Source organism: Propithecus coquereli, unplaced genomic scaffold (genome assembly GCF_000956105.1).
Source record: "Propithecus coquereli isolate 6110/MARCELLA unplaced genomic scaffold, Pcoq_1.0 Scaffold377, whole genome shotgun sequence".
Classification (NCBI taxonomy): domain Eukaryota; kingdom Metazoa; phylum Chordata; class Mammalia; order Primates; family Indriidae; genus Propithecus; species Propithecus coquereli.
Window position 1 is genome coordinate 1,395,870 of NW_012149474.1, and position 20,387 is coordinate 1,416,256.

At 65.1% G+C, this 20,387-nt stretch overlaps 1 protein-coding gene across 2 annotated transcripts in view; it reads left to right on the forward strand.

Moving 5' to 3' along the window:
* LSP1 (lymphocyte-specific protein 1) overlaps positions 1–20,387 on the forward strand; it is a 36,868-nt gene that overhangs the window by 4,380 nt on the left and 12,101 nt on the right. For both annotated transcript variants that reach the window (XM_012652046.1, XM_012652047.1), the window contains exon 2: positions 19,606–19,743. In XM_012652046.1, the coding sequence (XP_012507500.1) occupies positions 19,606–19,743 (138 nt within the window). The remainder of the gene's footprint in view (positions 1–19,605; positions 19,744–20,387) is intronic.

Sequence of the window (20,387 nt, forward strand, 5' to 3'; positions counted from 1 at the left end):
CAAGTGCCCCTGAGGCTGACGGAGTCAGGCCCCCTCTTGGCAGCAATGCCTGAGACCAGACAGAAGGCAGGCTGCAGGCTGGCCGCCCCCGCCAGGCTCTTTCCAGCCAGCCCAGCCCCCACCCCGGTACCGCGGGCTGGGAGAAAGGGGCTGAGGGGCTGCGGGGGCTGCGGGGTTTACAGGAAAATAGGGAATTGAGAAAATCAGGCCTCCCAACCTGCCCAGCCCAGGACGGCCCTGCTGGTGCCAGACACAGGCAGATAAGAGGGGGCGGCAGGCGCTGAGGGTGGGTGGAGGAGGAAAACCCCTGGCCCTGTCTTGGGCCCAGGCCAGTCCTGTCCAAACTCCGTCTGCTAACTGCCTCCAAGTTGGAAATGTGTCAGCTGGTGGGGGAGGGGACTGTCTGATCCCACTGGTGGCAGGGAGGGGCCGTCTGGGAACCCGGGAACTGCCTCTGCCCCCGTTGGAGCCACGCACCTCCCCGAGCAGGAATGGGAAGGCACTTGGAACCTGAGCCTGAGCCTGAGCCTGGAGCAGGGCAGCTCTGGGGGGGGCTGCCTAGGGGCATCCCCAAACATGGCACAGCTTTACACCACAGCCCTTCGGGGCCCAGGCTCCCGGTTGCAGGGAGCACCCACACACACGGGAGTGTCTGAGTGTTGGGGAGACCCCGTCTGCCTGGGGGAGGGAGTGGCATGGTGCTACCCCCAGTGCCCCTCCCAGAGTCCCCACTTCCCCAGCTGCCACATGGGCTGCGCAGAGGGAGTCACTACTCTGCTCCGTCCAGATATGGCTCCTTCCTGCTACCAGGGCAGGGCATAGCCCCTCATCCCAAAGGTGTCTGTGCCCATCTTTCCTGGTTGTAACCTACACTATTGACGGTTTGGCTTCTGTGGTAAGCCAAGGCTGCCTCCTCCTCCTTCTCTTCCTCCTCTTCCTCCTCTCCCAGGTACCCCCCTCAAGAGAGCAATGGGCTTGGGACAGATGAATCTAGCCAGTTCATTCCAGAGGAATCTAAGATGCCCTTCTCCTAGCCCCAGCTCCAACCAAAATCCAAGCTTCACCACCACCACCCTGGCCCCTGCCCATGGCTCTGGTCCACTCTCCCGTTGCCAGAGGTGCCTGCTTGGACAGAGGTACACATCAAATAGATGAGTGTCGAGGCATTTGGAGGCTGCTCCCCTCTGCAAATCAGAGATGTTTCTCTAGCAGGGATCAGCCAGGAGCTGTGGAGGCCCCTGCCCTGACCTCCCCCACCTCCATGGACTCTCTCGTTGCACACCGCACCTTTCACTGGGATACATGTGCTCTGTGCACATGTATTTGGCAGGGTCTGTGTGTGTCAGGGATGATGAGAATGTGCAAACAAGAGGACAGATCCCTACCCTCCAGCCCTTGTTTAGGTTCCATTGTGGCACTCAGCCTCCCAGACCATGACCGTCTGCTGTATCCTTGGGCTGTGAGCTTATGAACCATGCCTTAGTCACAGAAGAAAGGAAAAAAGAAAATAAAAGAAGAATCAATTATGAAGAAAAGTGTGAATAAATGCAAAGATGGCTGAAGAAAAGCAGGATGTAGTAACAACTGGATGAATGGGTGGGTGGATGGAAGGATGGACTGATGTATGGACAGACACGTGATAGAAGGACATGAAGAAAGAATATGTGAACTGATACATGAGCAACATATGGATACATAAACAAAGGCCATATGGAGGGAGGGAGGGAGGGAGGGAGGGATAGGTGGGTGGGTGAATAGATGGATAGATGGGTGGATGGATAGATGGGTGGATGGATGGATGGATGGATAGATGGGTAGATGGGTAGATGGGTGGATGGATAGATGAGTAGATGGATGGATGGATGGATAGATGGATAGATGGGTAGATGGGTGGATGGATACATGGGTAGGTGGATGGATAGATGGGTAGATGGATAGATGGATAGATGGATAGATGGATAGATGGATAGATGGATAGATGGATAGATGGGTAGATGGGTAGATGGGTGGATGGATAGATGGATAGATGGATAGATGGGTAGATGGGTGGATGGGTAGATGGGTGGATGGATAGATGGGTAGATGGATGGATAGATGTAGATGGATGGATAGATGGATAGATGGATAGATGGGTAGATGGGTGGATGGGTAGATGGGTGGATGGATAGATGGGTAGATGGATGGGTGAGTAGATGGATAGATGGGTAGATGGGTGGATGAGTGGATGGATAGATGGATAGATGGGTAGATGGATGGGTGGGTGGATGGACTAATGTATAAATAGATGAGTGAATGAATAATTTGGTAATTGATGGATGAATGGATGAATAAAGACTAGATGCGTGGACAGAAGAACAAATGTATGTCTATACGTATGTATGTATGTTTAGATGGACATATGGATGGTTGGATGGATAAATGCAGATGTGATATTTAGAATATTTAACGATGAATATGGTGCAAATATCAACCTACCAGAATGAGTGCTGACTTCAATCAGTTGAATATATGAATATATATATTCATATACTGAATTCATATCATTCAGATATTGTGCTGTCTCTGTGTATATCAGCTGCTCATCAGCTTAATTGATGAATGAGTAGGCGTACCAAAAGGTGGGTGGATTTATGGATGGATGGAAGGATGGATGGTTGGGTTGGTGGACGGGCACATGGGATGAAGGTATGGATGGGTGGATGAGTAGATGGGTGGAACGTGGACAGATACTGACTGGACAGATTCACAGAAGGACATCAGGATACATAGATATGGATGGATATGGATGATGGATAGATGAAGAGATGGACAGAGGTGAATTTAACAAGAGGTGAGTGTAAAGGCAAATGGATAATGAGCCAGTAGGCAGATGAGTCAGTGATGGACAAACTGTTGAAAAGGCAGATGGGTGAAGAGACACCCCTAAGTCATGAATTTTGCGCTCTGTTCCTGCAACACTTCTCCCCACTGGATTATAGCTCTCAAGTCTCTTTTCACATAAGAAAAGACTGACTTCTTCCCATGAGTCTTTCCTCGACTGTCACATACAAAATATGAATCTCCTCCAAAGTTCCACATCTCCTTACCCTGACTTACATTTTCTGCAGGATTTGCCATTATCTGATATATTACAGTATATATACCGTGGGGACATACATATATTCTCACTAAAATGTCATCCTCGTGAGAGAAGGGGCTTTGTTAACACTGAATGCCCACCTTAAAAGTGCCTGAATTCAATACAAATCTGTTGAATAAATATATAGATAGATGGACAAACATATGAATAGATAAATGGAGGGATCCATGCATGGATGGTTGGTTGGATGAATGAACAGATGGATGGAACATAAGTGGCATTGGCTGAGGTCTGACTATGTCCCAGCAGCTGTCATAAGCATGAACTCATCTGGATGACCTAACAGACAAGCTTCTGGGTGAGTGTGTGTGCAGAGGCAGCGACACTGTAAATGTGTGCACAATTGCATGTGTGGCTGCTAGGTGGGAAGATGCGTGGCATGGGGGTGGACAGACAGATGCTTGGGTGAATGTGCGAGTCGTGTGGATAAATAGAATACTCGGACAGGTAACTGAACATGAGAATAGACGAACACTTGGAAATAGAAAGATGTGTTAAAGAAAGGACGGGTCGCTCCCTGGTTGGCTAGCTGGGCAAATGGACATACAAATTGGTGGGTGAACATATCGGTAATAGTAATTAGCATGTAATGAGGGATTATTATGTTCTAAATGGACGGATGGTTTGCTGAATGCTTCTTCTAAGTGTTTTAAGTCATTTAGATGTATTAAGTTATTTAGATAAATGGATGGATGGATGGATACTTGTTCAATGGAGAAATGTGAAGAGAGATGGGTGGACATGGGTATATATGTATTGATAGGGGCTTGAATGAATTAAATAGAAGGATATATTACATTTATACAGATAAGTGAATGGATAGATATGTGGAGAAAGCGATGGATTGATAGATGACAGGCATTTGTATATAAAGGATGGACGGGTGGAGGGATGGAGGGATGGATAGACGGATGGATAGGTGGGTGGATGGGTGGATGGATGGATGTGGGTGGATGGATGGAGGGATGGGTGGATGGATGGAGGGATGGGTGGATGGAGGGATGGGTGGATGGATGGGTGGATGGGTGGATGGATGGAGGGATGGGTGGATGGAGGGATGGGTGGATGGGTGGATGGAGGGATGGATGGAAGGATGGGTGGATGGAGGGATGGAGGGATGGATGGAAGGATGGGTGAGTGGAGGGATGGAGGGATGGATGGATGGGTAGATAGGTAGATGGAGGGATGGATGGAAGGATGGGTGGATGGAGGGATGGAGGGATGGATGGAAGGATGGGTGAGTGGAGGGATGGAGGGATGGATGGATGGGTAGATAGGTAGATGAATGGATGGATGGATGGGTGGCTGGGTGGATGGAAGTTGTGTGGACAAATAATAGTAGAGCTGACATCAAATTCTCTGTAGTTTTGTCTGTATTAGGACATGCCCTAGCTGTAAAACTAGGATTCTTGGCCACCGCATTTAAAGATCTGTTCCTGCCACCTCCCACTCACCAACATTTCTGACAGATGACCATTCTCTGGTGACGGGAACTTCCGCCATTCCAAGGCAGCCCTTTCCCTTGTGGGAACATTCTTCCTTCTTTTGAACCAAAATATGCCTTGGCCACATTTCACGCCCGGCTGTCTGTGGCTGGGACTCCAGAGCCGAGGGTGGGAGGCAAGGAGGAGCGGGCAGGTTGAGATGCCAGCAAAGCGCGAGCCTGCTCTCCTGGGTGCCCTCACCCCCTGGGCGACCTGCTAAGCGTTTGCCCACCCTTCTCCCTCCCTCTCCCCACTCCTCCCTCCTCCTCATTCTGCCAGAACCCTGGGGTCTCCACTGCTGTGCGGGTGCTGGGGACAGGCGGTGAGCACAGCGGTCTCTATTGTACACGCGACACCCCCTGGCGGCACATCCTGGGTTGTGCCGGGGAGGGGAGATGGTGCGGGCTCCCCTCCAGGATCGACCCGGGACCCAGCCTGGCGTGTGCCTGGGGGTGGGGGGTCCAGCCTTCCTGACCCTACAGTCCCCCCAACCAGCCCACCACCTGAGTCCCTGCTGACCTGTGGACCCACACGGGGTTTTCTGGCTGCTGCTGCCCCCCAGACCCACTGCCCTCACGCGGGGTTCGCCTCAGACCCCTCAGCACCCTGGGTGTCGCGGCCCGGCTGCCTGTCAGCCTGAGTTCACACTGGCTGGGAAGGCGAGAGGGGACAGGGCGGTGGGACAGGTGGGTTGCACATGCAGAGAGGGTGGCCTGGGGCGGTACCGGGCGGCTGGCTGTTGGTAAACCCGGCTCTTTGGCTCTGGTTCCGGCTGTGCCAGGCCCTGGCTCTGTGACCTGGGACACCAGTGCTGCCGGCTGGGCCTTGGTTTCCCCATCCAGGACATGGGTGCAGAGGCGCCTGCCCCTCAGGGTGGCTGTGACGTTGGCGAGCTGGGCAAGCTGGTGGGTGTGAGCCTGCGCCACAGGGCTGGCCCGTGGTAATTCCCGCCAAGGCGGGTGCGGCCCTCCCCTGCCCGGCCACTAGCCTCCTGCTCCCGTGAGTCACCGCGCCTGAGCCCAACCAGAGAAACGGCGGCTGGGCTGCGGCTCCCTGGGCCTGGGCCAGGGGACGGGCAGGGCCCAGCTGGCGAGGGCACCAGGCCACCTTGTGCCCGCCGGCCACCCCTCGGGACCACGGTTTTCCCCGGAGATGCCGTGTTAGTGGAGGCCCTGCTCCCCGGGGGTTGCCGCAGTGGGTGGGGTGCTGGGAAGGCAGCAGCCTCCCCTCCTGGGGACCAGAGGGAGTTCCGGGGGTGCCCAGCCTCCCCCCAGGTGATAATAAGAGCACAGCGCTGGGAATAAACAGGGGAAATGGAGAACCAGGAAGAAGGGGAGAGGAGGGAGGGAAGGAAGGAGGGGAGAGGAAGGCAGTGGGGGAGGGAAGGAGGGAGGGAGGCAGAGATAGGGTCAGAGACACCAGAGGGAACACAGAGGAGAGGGGCTGAGTGCGGAAGGAGGGGACAGAGCAGAGGAGCTTGCAGAGGGCCCAGGCATGGGGTGGGGTGTGGCGAGGAAAAGCTGGACCAAGAGGAGGATGGAGGGGAAAGAGGGGGCTGGGGGAGGGAGGGGCTGGCGCCAGGGGAGAGGGCACGAGGCCCAGGGCTGGGCGGCAGCAGTGGGCAGGCCAGGCCCCCGGGCTGGCGATGCAGGGCCAGGGGGCAGCTGCCCAGGTGGCCGAGGGGCAGGCAGGGGAGGAAGGAGAAGAGGAGGGTAGGGTAGGGCAGGGGAGGGGGCGGAGAGGGAGGGGGGAGGCAGCACCTCTGCCCATCAGCAGGCAGCAGAGGGGCGGCTGAGCCCTGCTGCTAGGCTGGGAGGGTTTCTCTCTGACATTTTTACTAGGCTCAGAAGGAGGAGGCGGTGGAGGTGGAGGAGCCGGGGGGCGGGGAAGGGGCTGGGGGGACAAAAGGGAAGCAGCTGCCGACGTCCTGGGGAGGAGAGGGCAGCGGGGCCCACAGTCAGCCAGGCCTGCAGGCGGGGCACAGGATAGGGCTGCCTGCCGGGAGCCAGCCCGAGACCCCGCCCGGCCAGAGGGTCGCAGGGACAGACAGACGACCAGGCAGAGAGGGGACAGGGTAGGGGGTGCCAGAGCCAGCCTGAGGCTGGACTGCCAGGCACAGAGGTGGAGGGCCTGGGCAGGACAGCCCAGGGCCTCGGGACAGAGGGGCCCAGGGGACAGGAGCAGCCGCAGGCGAGGGCAGCAGCGCGGCAGCCTTTGGAGAAGCTGCTGCCGCATCCTCAGGACTAGGGTCAGGTCAGGTCACAGCCGCAGGTGGACGCTGCGGCCCGCGCGGCTCCGTGCTCCTGAGGAGGAATCCTAGCAAACAGGGCCTGGACACCCTCTCGAGGTAGGTCCCTCCCGGCCCAGGCTGGGGCACGGAGGGCGGGATGGGGTGCCGGTGCTGGCGCCAGCCACGCGGGACGGGCACCTGCTGCACCCGGGCTGGGGCCGCTGGGCCAGGCCGGTCAGGGGCGCGGGGCTCCCTGTGCCTCCGGAGGCCCGCGGCTCTGCTGCCGGCGGTGGGCAGGGCGAGGGTGTGCCCGCACACGTGGAGGCCAGCACGAGGCCGCGTCTCCGCCCCTCGGCCCTGGCAGCTGCCAGCGCATCCTCCTCCCCGCCCACCTGCGCCGCCGTCTCCCTGGGCAACAGGCCAGGCAGGGATGAGAAGCCGTCTTCAGCCTGGCTCCTCAGGCCTCCCCCAGGGGCCTGCTGGCCCTTGGGACCACCAGCCACCCCGTGCCCTCCAGGTGATGGAATCGGACAGTCGCCGGCCCTGGCCCTGGCCCTGGCACACCGACCCTGCGTGGGAGGCACGTGGGGCCAGGGAGAGCACGCGGGCCGTCTGCTGGGGCTTGGGCCAGCGTGGCAGCCTCTCCCAGCCTCAGTTTCCTCCGCTGTAAAGTGGTGCCTGTGGGTCCTGGCGAGAGAGCAGAGTGCACAGGGCCGAGGCTCCTCATGTCTCAGCCACAGTGGGCCAGAGCCACCGCCCTGTGCCATCAGCCACTCACTGCCTCCCTCTGAGCCACCTGCAGTGGCCTTCCTCCTCCTCAACTCTTCCAGGCTTTCAGGGCCTAGCTGAGATGCCGCCTCCGTGAAGCCTGCCTGGCTTCTCCCGAGCGGGGAGGCCTGCCCTCCCTGACACCCTCCCATGGCAGGGTCACTCTGGCCAGGCCTTGAGTTCCTGAGAGGCAGGGCTGGCATTGCTCAGCGCCCCCCGCACCCCCGGCGGTCAGTGCTGAGGCTCCGGGAGGGGCGGAGACGGGGCACGTAGGGTGGGCTCGGCAGTGTCTGCAGAGCTGAGGGCGGCCCCAGGCCCTGCCTGCTCCTTACGTGGGTCCCTGCACACGCACATAGGTGGCTCCCTCCCGGTCCTCACCCCACGCTAGGCTCTGGGAGGCGCCTCTTCTTGGGCTTCACGCCTGCCCAGGTGCTGCTGGCAGGGCCCCCCCGCCAGAGCCGCGTTCTCAGGCCAGGCCTCCCTTTCTGGCCCGGCTGGGCTGTGTCCTCCCAGGGGGCTCTGTGGCCTAGGAATGCAGAGCCTGGGGTCCACGGCCCCCGCTCTCCAGCGCCACTTAGATGGGGAAACTGAGGCCCAGGAGGAGGGAGCACAGCACCCGGGGAGTGACAAAGAGCCGGGGCCTGGCTATGCCTGTGCACACCCCCTCGTCACAGGGCGCCTGGCCGCAGCCTCCGTCCAGCTGGGTGAGCGAGGAGCACCCAGAGGGCACGGACGGGCACGGAGGCGCGGCTGCGGGTGGGGGCCGCGCTGGTGCAAGCCCCCGGGACCTGGGCAGGAGGCAGGTGGGAGGGGTCCAAGGCAAAGGCAGGGTCCCTTTGACCCCATGGGAACTGCCCCTGGGGGGCAGGGCGGGCCCTTGCAAAGAGCAACAGACATGTTTGTGTAGCTGCGGCGACATGGACCCGCACACCTCGAGGACCCGACCCCAGTAGCGGGCCAGAGGCCCCCACACAACCAGGCTCCCCCATGCACACACATGCATGCACACGCACACACATGCATGCACACGCACGCACACGCTACCGCCTGGAACAGCGACCCCCCTGCTGCTGTTACCACAGTGGCATCTCTACAGAAACCAACAGTTTTAACTGTCCCCAACCCCTAATCCTCACCGGCAGATAGCTCCTCTACCTGTGCCTGTTTGATAGGTGAGGAAACCAGGCTCAGAGAGGTTAACTGACTTGCCCAAGGGCACCCAGCAGGGTATGGGGAGCCCATCTCCCTCTTTCACCCGCTTTGCACCAGTCTTTCTCCGGGGACCCGCTGGGCTTTCCTGCCACGCCTGGGCGCAGGGCCGGGAAGGGGCCGCCACATCTTCTCTGTGACAAGCTCTGCAGGGGCCTGCTGGGCGCCCACAGCAGCCAGAGTGCTACTGGGACCCAGTTTAAGCTCTTTAAAAATGATGTACGGGCCGGTGGAAACGTTCTCTTGGGTAAACCTGGGTGTCAGTCCAGGGGCCCAGCAAGTGGCCACCCGGACACCCTTCCCTCCAGGCCTGACTGTCCCAGCCTGTGCCAGCACCAGGCTTCAGGCTGGCAGGGCCAGACTCGGGGCTGACACCTGCCAATGCCTCTGAGCCAGGCTCTGGCCCTTCTGGTGTCTGGGAGTCACTCACGCACTCCGGCTTGCCCCTGGGTGATTCGAGTGTCTCCCAGGCCCACCTCAGGCCAGGCCAGCGATGGGGAGGGTCAGGGACCTCAGGAGGACGTGCCAGCCCCATGCCAGAGGTCACCCAGACTCCCAGCCGCCTGCCTGGTGCCACAGCCCCGGGGGCCTGGCCCCGGGCGGGCCTTGCAGGCTGGCATGCAGTAAGGAGGCCGGGTGGAGGGTCACCCTGGTGGCTGTCCTTATTAGGCACTCAGGCCCCTGGCCCCCTGGCTGGCTGGAGCCGAGGCTCTGTGGGGGGCGGAGCCCCTGTCCCATCACTCTTAGGCACACAGCTGCCCACGGTCCGCACGGCCACCCCGAGCTCGGCTCTGCTGGGGCTAGGAGGGCCTCGGCTGGCACCACCCTGAGCCGTCTGGCCCAAGAGGTCTCTGGGGACCCCGGTGTGGCCAGCAGGACAGGGAATGGGGCAGGCGGCCTGCTGGGCTGGCCCCGAGGGTAACCAGGCCCCGAAACCACAGTGTCCAAAGGGGTGTGGCCGCGTCGGCCCATCCAGGACCCAGATCCCGAGGGCGGGGCGGCCCCCACCCTGGCAGGGCCACGAGTCTGGTGGGCGGCACCGCCACAGGCCCGGGTGGTCTGTCGGCCAGAGCCCGTCCTGCTCCGGAAGCCCAGCCGAGCCAGCAGCCGGGGTACAGGGACCAAGTGGCCCAGCCCCCTGGGCAGGGTGTCAGGGCTGGAGCCCAGAGGACGGAGGTTCAGGCTCCAGTCCCAGCCGGCGCATCAGAGCCGGGCAGAGCGGCCAGTGAGCAGTGGCCAGGGTGCCCGGGCACCTGGGGACCTGCCCGCCTGGTGTCCCTGCCTGAGCCTTGGGGGCACCTGGAGGCTCCTGTGCCCCTCGGGATGGCCGGAGGACGAACAGCCCCCAGGGACGCTGCGCCAGTCCCAGAGCAGCTCAGCAGAGGTGGGTGGCCGGGGGCTGACCGCAGAGGTCTCCAGCGAGCCGCTGCAGAGGACAGTTTGCGGCGAGGAGTCCTGGGTGGCCCTGGGCGAGTTGGGGGCAGTTGGGGGGAGGCCCCAGTCCCCACCGAGCTCAGGGCAGGCTCAGACCCTAGCCCCCTGCCGGGCGGGGCCAGGTGTGCAGGCCCCCTCCCCCACCCCGAGGGCGAGCGTGGCTGAGAGGGTGGCTGCTGCCACGGTGCGCAGGGGTGGTCCCGAGGAGTGAGGTGCCGCGTGCAGAAGTGCGCCTGGGACCGGGACCCGGTGGGGGACGCCGATGCTGTGGCAGCCGGGGTGCCTGGGCCCGTGGGCAGCGGGGCTGCCCCGCGGGAAGAAGGACGGGGCGGCGGGAGAGCGGGGGAGGGCGTGTGGACAGTGGGGGGAAAGGAGCAGAGGGGAGGCGGGCGGAGATGCCCGGGGCTCAGTGCTGCCCCGCGCAGCATCCCAGCTGTGGCAGGAGGGGTCGCTCCCACAGGGCCGTGTGGCAGGCCCGGGGCTGCCCGGTGCTGTCCAGAGAAGGGAGAGGGAGGGGAGGTAGGAGGAGAACAGGTGAGGGGGATCTCAGGGAGGGGTCAGGGCCGCTCCCCGGAGGAGGGTGGGATTCTGTGCCTGAGCTGGCGCCTGGTCCGGACCCTGCCCTCGACTCTCTTGGGGGCAAAGGCTTTCCGGCCTCGGTGCTGCCTGGCCCCCCGCAGCCAGCACACGGGGCTGGGGCAGGGACCCCGGCTGTGCTGTTGGTGGGGTGCTGCCCCCGGCCCGTCTGTGTGGGGGTGACAGGATGGCACCCAGGAACAGCGTGCAGACCGAGGGGCCAGCTGTGCAGGCGTTCGCTACGCCACTGTCAGTGCGGCTGTCCCAGCTGAGCCCTGTGTCCTGGCCAGGGCCACAGCACAGAGGACCGGGCAGGTCCCCTTGGCCTCAGCTGTGGTGGCATCCGGAGTGCCTGGAGTCTCCCACAGCCCACCAGGCTGGCCCTGCGTCCCCACTGGCGCGGACAGGCACCGAGACTCGGGGAGGCTCAGCGACTCGCCCGGTGCCTCCGGGGGCATCAGAGACACCCGGCCCAGAGGCCTCGCGCTCGGGGTGAGGGCAGGGCCAGCCTGGGGCGAGGCCGCCACTCTCTTCCCCGCGCCTGCCCTGCACCCCAGGAGCACCCTCTCCACGGGGGCTGGGGTCCCTGAGAGCTTCCAAGGAGGGGCCGGCGGCCAGGCAGGGCACCCGCTGCTCCGAAGGGCAGAAGCGGTGCGGAGGCTTCAGGCGGGGGACCGGCTGCTAAGAGCCGGAGGCAGGAACGTCACAGGGTGCTGGGAGCTCCGGGGTTCCCCGGGGGGCCGGAGCAGGGCAGGCAGTCCTGTGCCAGGCGGATGTGGCCGTACTCTCTCGGTCCCGGCTGCAGCTCCTGCCCAGATGGACAGCCAAGTCGGAACAGCACGTTTGCCCTCTGGGCAGCGTCTGTGCGCAGAGCCGAGAGCTGGGCCCTCAGGGATGCGAAGGACACTGAGCACGGCCGGCCAGGAAGGAAGGAGGAGCAGGGTGGCAGGGCCTCGAGCGGGTGCCAGCGACCAGGCGCGTGTCCTGGAGTGTGCCAAAGTCTTGCCTCGCGAGCACAGCAAGAGCGCCGCCAGGGCAGTCCTAGCCGGCCTGGGAGCCGCAGCTCTCTTGGAAGGCCGCCCAGCGCCCGGAGAGACAGGCGCAGCCAGGGCCACCGCACCCCTGGTCCCAGCCCAGGAGACGGGGTGCCGAGCAGCACGGGCAGATGCGCAGGCTGGCCGGCGGCTCTGGGGCTGCTGTGAAGGATGCTGACCTTGGAGCTCGGGTATGGGTGCCGGAAAGTTCTCCTGGGCCGTCTTGCCCTTGGCCCAGGCCCCAGCATGCAGGCTGGCCCGAGCAGATGGGGGCAGAGAGGTAGAAGAGCCACCAGGCCAGGGTGAGGGTGCTGCCGGCAGGCTGACCACGAGCGCATCACAAGAGGTAGGGCACCCAACCCGAGGGAGGTGATGGGCTGGTCAGCGGGGTGTCAGGCTCGGTTCTGGGCCCCACTCTGAGGGCAGAGGTGGAAGGTCCCTGGTCCAGGGTCTGAGGAGGGACCCACAGGAAGCCAGGGGTAGAGGGACTCGGGGAGGCCGAGGCTCGGGGCCCTGCAGAGCACAGGCCACGGGGCTTCCGGGCTCACAGCCACGCTGAGGTCCACGCTGTCTGCTGGCGCACGTGGGAGTAGGGTCTGCCCGGCGGCCTGGGCACCTTTGGGGCCGGGTGGTGTGGCGAGCGGGCCTGGCTGCGGCCAGCCTGACCGGCACTCGGTCTGGTCACCACGTCCCCTGTCTGGGTGAGGTCGTGCCGCAGCTCGAGGGCCTGGTGCAGCGCGGTGTGTGTCACGGGGTCTTGAGGGGCATTAGCTTTTAGGGACTGTGCTCCTCCCGAGGGGGCACTGACCCCGGGGAGGGCCTGGGGCTGGTGGGCTGCACGGGGTGGGAGAGCAGCCCCAGGTGGGGGTAGGAGCCGGTTTGCACAGGTTTGGTGGGTGGGGCAGAAGGAAGGCCGTCCAGGGGGGTATACCGCCTCCCAGCACCTCTCCCAGAGGTGGGGACCAGCCAGCGCGGCGTACGCGTGAGCAGGCGCCACCGGCACAGGAGGGCGGGGGGCTGCTCTGCCTGCCGGCCCCCTCCCCCAGAGAAAGCTGGGAAGAGTGGCCTCCTCGGGGGTCCTTGGTCCCTGCCACGGGTGGTACTGGTTTCTTAGCAGCCTCTAAGATTCACAAAGGTAGGAGACCTCACTGGGCTGTTTCAGGTCCCCGGCACCTGACAAAACACGGTGCTGGTGCAGGAGGCAGGGAGGATAGCGGAGGGGAGCCTGGACCCAGGCCGTGGCCATGAATTGTGCATGGCCACGGCAGCAGGCCGAGCAGGGCAGCTGGACCACGCCTGGCCGGCATGGCGATCGTGGGGTCGTGGGGCGGGTGGTAGAAGTCAGGTGTCACCGAGGGACAGAGGAAGGAGGCTGCCGTGGTGACGGGGGCTCTGGTTTCCCGACTCCCCTTCCCGGTGGTGAGACTGTGGGCCCAGCCTCGCCTCCCGGTCTCCGCCCTCAGCCGTGAGGCAGGTGAGGAGTGGGAGCAGCCCCCGGCAGAGCCACCGGGGCCCAAGCTCAGACACAGGTCGATGGCCAAAGGCCAAGGAGCAGGTGGGGGCTGGGCCTCACGGGTCCCTGGTGACCAGAGCACGTGTCCGGGGCTAGCGTGGGAGGGCAGTGGGCCTGGCAGAGGCGGCCCCTGCGTCTGTCGGGCCCTTGGCCGTGGAGCCCCAGGTGGGACGAGGTGTGGCAGTTCCGTGGCTGTGGGGTCCTGGGTGGAACCACGGGGGCCCCAGCAGGAGGCAGCACGAGGGAGCAGCGGCCTGCAGGGACTGTGCGGCTCTCAGTGGGCTATGGCTGGGGGATGGGGTGGTGCCTTGGGGCACAGGCAGCCCCGGCCCCGTTGGCGCTCTGTGCACATGGGCAAGCCCCCATGGCGTCCGTCTGGCCTTCTCCCACCCAAACGGCCCAGAGAGGCGCGGCTGCCTGCCCCGGTTGCCAGCACCTCCTCCCCATGTGAGGGAGCCGGAGTCCTGGTTTCGGCAGGGTTCCCCAGCAGCCTCCTCTCTGGGGGCCGTCCCTGGGATGTCCTGGCCACCCCCAGCTTGGCCACGGGGTCCCCAGCATGCAGAGCACATTTCAGGGTTGGGCCCCGTGGCTTCGGGCTCCCGAGGCCGTGGCCGTGTCCTCCCGTGTGGCCCCCAGCACGGGCCTGGGTGCTCTGGCGCCGCAGCCCTGCGGGCCTCCCTGCCCCACGCCACGAGGAGCCCCAGTCTTCACCCTTTGCAGTGTCAGCCCCTGCGGTCGCAAGGGAAGCCGGCTCTGCAGGCAGACCTCCAAACCCAGCGCTCCGCCTCCAGGGAGGCCTCCCAGATGTGCTCTGTCCCACCAGAGGACAAGACAGACATGGGTGTCGGGACCCTGGGCAGCCTCCGCGGGCCCTGCCCCGGCCTGCGGCTCGGCCTCTGTCTCAGCACAGCGAAGGCTTCGGGGAGAGTCTCCCAGCAGCGCCAGGCTTGGGAGCAGGTGCCCACTTGGAGGGGGCCTCAGTGCGCAGCCTGTGTGGGGGGCCGCGGCCCCTTTTCCCAGCTAAGGAGTCGAGGCTGGGGAGGCCAAGGCTGGGCCTGAGGTCTTGCCACCGGGAAGGGGAGTCAGGGGACTAAGGCCACACCCTGCCCCCACCCCACCCCCTCCTCCGGCCGGGCTCCCTCCAGGTGCTGCCCACAGGTTCCCTGGGCCGCCCTGCCGCCTCCTCCTGCCTTGGTCCCTCCCTTCCCCTGGGCGCACGTCCAACCCGGCACGGCCAGCGGTCGCTGTCCTGGACGCCCTCTCGCTCGTGGCTCATCCGCCCTCCGCAGGGCAGCCAGGGGCTCTGGGCTCTGGGCCCCTCTGAGCCTCCCCTCCCTGCTCAAAGCCGCCCATGGCCCCGGCGTAGCCACTCTGTGCACGGGTGATCTTCCAAAGACCCTCGGGCCAGGCTGTTGGCCCCCCGGCGCCGTCCCTTCTAGAGTAAGGGCGATAAGAGTCGCAAGGATGGCCGGCCCTTGTGCATAGTGTGGCGCCACCTGCATGCAAAGGCAGGGCTGAGCTCAGGGAGGGCAGCTTGCTCGGTCCCCGTGGACAGGCCCTGAACCCTCTGGCTGCCTGGCCAGGCTGGCTGTCCTGGCCGGGCCTCCCACCTGGACGCACTGGGGCCAGGCCCCAGGAGGCCCTGAGTGGGGCTGCACTGGCCCAGAGCAGACCAGAAGGGGCCTCACGCTGGGGCGGGACTGGGGCTCAGGCTCCTCCTGCACCCTCAGGCTTGGCTGTCCCTGCCGTGCCCACACCCTGCTCCTGGGCACCTCCGACCCTCTCAGGCTGCTGCCCTCGGGGCCCGCCCCACTGTCCCTGGGTGGTCTGGGCCCCTCCTCAACAGCAGACCCCCCGCTGGTCGTCACCTAGGGGGTCCCCATGTACCCCGCACTGCATGCTCATGCTCAACTCTGTGTCCCCCAAACTGAGCCCCACCAGGGCTGTCCACCTCATGCAGAAGGGCCATCCTGGCAAGTCCCGAGCTGCTTGTCCTCCCCTCCAGCGCGCCTGGCCTGTCCTTCCCCCCTGAACCCCTGCGTCTGCACCTCCTCCCTGTCCCACGCCCAGCCCGGCCCAGGCAGTGCCATCTCCCTGTGGTCCCTGCCACCCTGTCGGCTTCCCCTGCCCCGGCCTCCCCAACACGCCAGGGCCCCGACAGGAGGCAGCACAGAGCGCGGCCACTCCGGTGGGGGCCGCTCCCGCAGGCCTCGGGGTCCCTGTCCCTGGGCTCCAACCACACTGCTCCTGTCCCTCCAAGTCTCTGGCTCTCGGGCCTCGGTCCTACTGGGCTGATGAGCCCTGGCTCATCTTTCAGACCCCAGGTCAGGGTCACCTCCCCCAGGTGGCTCATGGCTGACTTTTCCGGGCAGGGGGGCCAGAGTCTTGCCCGGGGGGGTCTACCTTGCCCACTGGCCCGTGACTACAGGAAAGGGGTCACCTCCCACCCCCTGCCCAGCAGGGTGAGACATTCCCGGAAAGGCGCAGGGTAGGGGGCCCAGCCGGGGTGGGCGGCTGGGCCAGGCTGGGCGTGAGGGGCAGGTTCCCTGCCACACCCAGCCCTGGCGCAGCACGCGCCCCTTCCCCCGGCCCCCGGCCCCCACCCACCTGCCATCTGGGGGTGGTCCTTGTGCTCCCAGCTCCCCGCACAGCCACGCCCCCGGCTGCCTCTCCAGGCTTGAGTGACAGTGGCAGCATCGCACCCCTGGACCCCTCCCCGGCGACTCCGCCCAGGGGGTAGGACCCCCGTGTTGCACAACCTGCGGGCTGTCGCTGGTGGCCTGCGTGCCGTGGGGTGCTGTATTGCCCAGCGGCTGCTGCCCCCCCGGGGGCTCCCCGCACAGACCCCTGGCCCCCACCCCCGGGGGCCTGCTGTATGAATGTCGTGGGTGGGGCACCCACTGTCCCACCACCCTCGGAAGGCAAGCCAGGAAGGCTGCTCCGCGACTCCTTTCCCTGCCACGCGCTGCTCCTTGTCACCGCGGCCACAGGAGGGGCAAGTGCACGGGCTCCAGGGAGGCTGGCCCAGGGACTTGGAGGTGGCAGGGAGCCCTGTGGCCCCTGCTCCTGGTGGGGTGACTAGCCCAGCCCCCCAGGCCTGACCAGCTCCGGTCTTGTGGTATCCAGGGGCCACGGTTGGGAGGGGCCCCAATCGCCTGGAGGAGGGGTCCCCCACGACATCCTCCCTTTGGACCCGACCCTCTGAGAAGCCTCGGGGCCCCTCCTCAGGACCTGGGGAGCAAACTCTCTGCCTCAGACCTCTGGCCTGGGACAGCTGGGGGGGCGGCCACACGAGCTGCCTGCAGGGGGCAGAGTCGGGACGGGGACAGAGGCCCGATAACCCTTCTGGAACCGTCCGTGAGGCATGAGGGGTGTGGGCAGCTGGAAGGCCCAGCACGGCGTCGCTGGACCCTCGGTGGGGACCGGGGAGCAGGGCTGGGGGGCCGTGGAGGAAGGAGGGACCTGGCGTGCTGAGTCGGGCAGTGAGCCGTGGATGGGGCCCACTCAGAACGCGGAGGCCACTCAGAACGGGGAGGCCACTGCGGCCGAGCACCTGGGCGGAGACCAGGCCAGTGGTGGAGCCTGGGGCTGTGAGGGGCGGGGGCTGAGCCCCGCTCCCGGGCCCCTTGGGCTGAGCCGTGGGCTTCGCGGAGCCAGAACAGACACAGGAAATAGCCTAATTGCATTTGCGCAGGAACACCAAATCCCTCGCAGCTGCGCTCGCTGGGCCGGGGCCGCGGGCGGGGTCGCCGTCGCCAGAGTCCTGACAGCTCCGCCGAGCGTGCCAAGGGTCTGGGCTGCGGGCCGGGGGCACCTTTCCCAGGCCAGAGGCCCCCACCCCAGCCCGGGAGAGCCGCCCCCTCTCAGTTCCCAGAACGGGGCCCAGCTGTGGAGTGGGGGTGAGGCCACGAAACGGCCGCATTACTCACATCCTGGGGCAGCGGGAGGGGTGGGAAAGGGGTCTGGGGCCCCCTCGTGCGCAGGCCGCTCAAGGGGTGCACCAGGGGACCCCTAGACTGCAGCCTGCACCGTCCCCCAGCCCCATCCCCCAACCACGGGGCTGGTGTTCCCAGAATGCACGCCTGGCCTCCCGCGGGCGGCGGCACTGTGCTGTCCCGAGGTGGTGAAGACAGTAAATGTTTGCAGTGAGGTGGGGGCACGCCCGAGGGATCCCTGGAGCATGGACAGGACCTGCCGTCTGGTGGTCCCCTTATTCCCAAGTCTAAGTCTGCACATGGATGTCCTTGGGTTCACACGTGTGAGCACGCGTGTGCTCGCATGTGCGGAGTATGGGCGTGTGTGCCCATGTGGGCCTGAGTGTGGGGCTCAGAGAATTCGTGTGAGCCGGGTGTGCATCTGTGTGTGCCCGAGCACACAGGAAGCCCGTTGCCCTCGGTGGCTTTGTGTCGGGCGTGACCACTCGAGGGCCTGTGTGGGGCTGCGGGGCCTGGACGCACTGCCTGTGGGGGTTTGCACACACCAGTGTCGTGTGTGCTTACAAAGGCCCCCCCCCCAGGCTGGGTCGAGGGGTCTGGAGAGAGCCCCACAGACAAGCCCTGGGACAAGGCCCGAGCAGGAACTGGGCTCTACCCCAGGCCCCAGGCTGGGTGACACCCGTGCACACAGCCCACCCGGGCACATGCACACAAGCACACCCGTGCACACAGCCCACCCGGGCACGTGCACACACGCACACCCGTGCACACACGCAGATGCAGATGGGGAACAGGGAGCAACGTGGCCAGGCCGCCCTTCCCTGAGGCTGCCCAGGAGTGGGCTGGGGCACCTTCTCTCCACACTGCCCTGCCCTGCGCCACCCTCCATTTGGAGGGGCCCTGCACCCTGCGCTGCCCCCCCAGCCAGAACTGGGCCCGGCAGCCCCCACCCGCTGAAGGCCTGCAGCGGCAGGAAGCGCTTCATCTGCCGGCGTGATGGGAGCCAGGTGTGGGGAATTAAGTGGCTTCCTCGGACCGGGGTTGAAGGCACTTCTGAGAACTAGCGGGCGGATGGGCTGGGGGTGCGGAGGTTGTGTTTGCGTGGTGGGGGTCCCATGTGGCTGTGGTGGGGGAGCAGGCCTTGAACCCGGGCCTGTGGAAGTGCCTGGCTTTCGTCTGAGAGGCTTAGGGGAGACCTGGGGGAGATTAGCTCATGCGCTGGCCGCACTGCCTGGCAGGGGCCCGAGGCCCAGCGGGGAGTGGACTGTGGGGTCAGGCAGCGGACGCCGTCCGGGAAGAACGGGGACCCCGGCCAGGGGACCCCAGCCCCGCACCCAGCTCTGGTGGGCCCCCCCAGGCCTGGGGTAGTCAGCCCTACAGAGACGCACGGAGACCCTGGACGCCCCTTGGGCTGCACATCCCTGGGCCGGCCAACCGCGTCCTCCCTCCTCTGGCTGCACCTAGCCCTGGAGTGAGGGGCTCCGAGAAGCCGTGATATCGGGGTGCTCTGGAGGGCAGAGGCGCTCCCTTGCCTCAGTTCCCCATCTTTGGAACTGGGCAGAGAGACTGGCCAGAGGGCTCTGAGGGAGGCATGGGGAGGTGCCGAGTAAGCTGACCCCGCAGGGTCCCCAGCCGCAGGCTCGGGCCCAGGCCTGAGACCACAGGGCTTCTCCTCCGGGCAGGGCTGGTGGCGGGACGGGGCCGTCGGGCCTGGCTCGCCAGGGCAGGCTCCCTCCCCAGCCTTGGACCCTGTGTGGGGCACCTTCTCCCAACAAACGTGACCTTGGAGTGCAGTGGGGTGGGGTGGCTGCCTAGCTGGGTCACCTACCGGGCCCTGCAGTGCTTCGTGGACTCAGGGGCCATGACTGGTCTCCCTCTGCACCTGGCATCCCCTTCCTGGACCCTCCCGGGGCCCCGCCTGGGGCTGAGGCCACACTGGTCTAGGCCTGGCCCTAATCAGGTACAGGGAGGCGGCTGGTGGAAGCAGGTGGAGGGTCTTACATCCTGTCCTTGGGTTTCTGCCGGCCTGTCAGGAAGCTGGAGGAGCCTCCACCCCTCGTGGTGCCCAGGGACCCCCACCTGGGCCAGAGGACTCCTGGGTGACCGCTCACCGGCCTCAGTGTTAAGGACGGGTGAACGAGGCCTGGAGCTGGGCTGGGGGCCGGCCCTGGCCGACCGGGCTTGCCCACCCAGCGGGGCCCAGCAAGGCCTGCCTGGGTGGGAGGAGCAGAGTGGTACACTGTCTTGGTGGCAGTGTGACTGCCCCTGTGTCCCCCACCCCAGGCTCACCACTCAGTGGAGTGTGGAGGATGCGGAGGAGGCCGCCCGTGAGCGGCGCTGGCGTGAGAGAGACGAGCAGCTGCAGGCCCAGGACGAGGACGGAGGTGGCCAGTCCCCGGAGCGGCCGGAGCAGGAGACGCTGTGAGCCACCCTTGCCGGCGTGTCTGGGCCCCGACCCTCTTCCCGCAGCCCAGGCCGGGGAGGGGGGTGCCAGTGGCCAGGTCCTGAGCCTGGCGTCCCAGTGCAAGATGGGGACGAGGAGGTGTCCATCCCAGGAACAGGGGCAGGGTGGCCAGCCTGCCCCACGCCTGGCCGGCCGAGGGGCTGCGGGGACCAGCGGGGCCACCCTTCCCGGCCAGCCCCCTGGGGATCTGCCTCAGGCCCTTGCTTGGACGACTCTGACCCCAGCTGCGCAGCCCTGGCCCCCGAGCCCCACACCCCAGCTCCCTGCTGCCGGTGACTCACGGAGGCCACGTCCAACTTGGCGGGCCACAGGCCGGCTCGTTTCCTCCCTGGGCCCAGGAGGCCTCCGCGGCTGGGCTGGGCTGTTTTCCCAATAACGCTCCCCTTCCTCCTGGCGCTGTTTTGTTCCATTTTCTCCGAGTCAGCAGCTTTGGGTGGAGTGGGGTGCTGCAGCGGTCACGGCCCCTCGGCCAGGTCCTCGGTCACCCCTGGGCCTGAGAACCCTGTCTAGCCCCCAGCCCCAGCACCCCAATTAGGTCACCCTGCAACGCCTCACCCTGTGAGGACAGGGCTGGGCAGGGGCCTGGGGGCCAGAGTCTGTG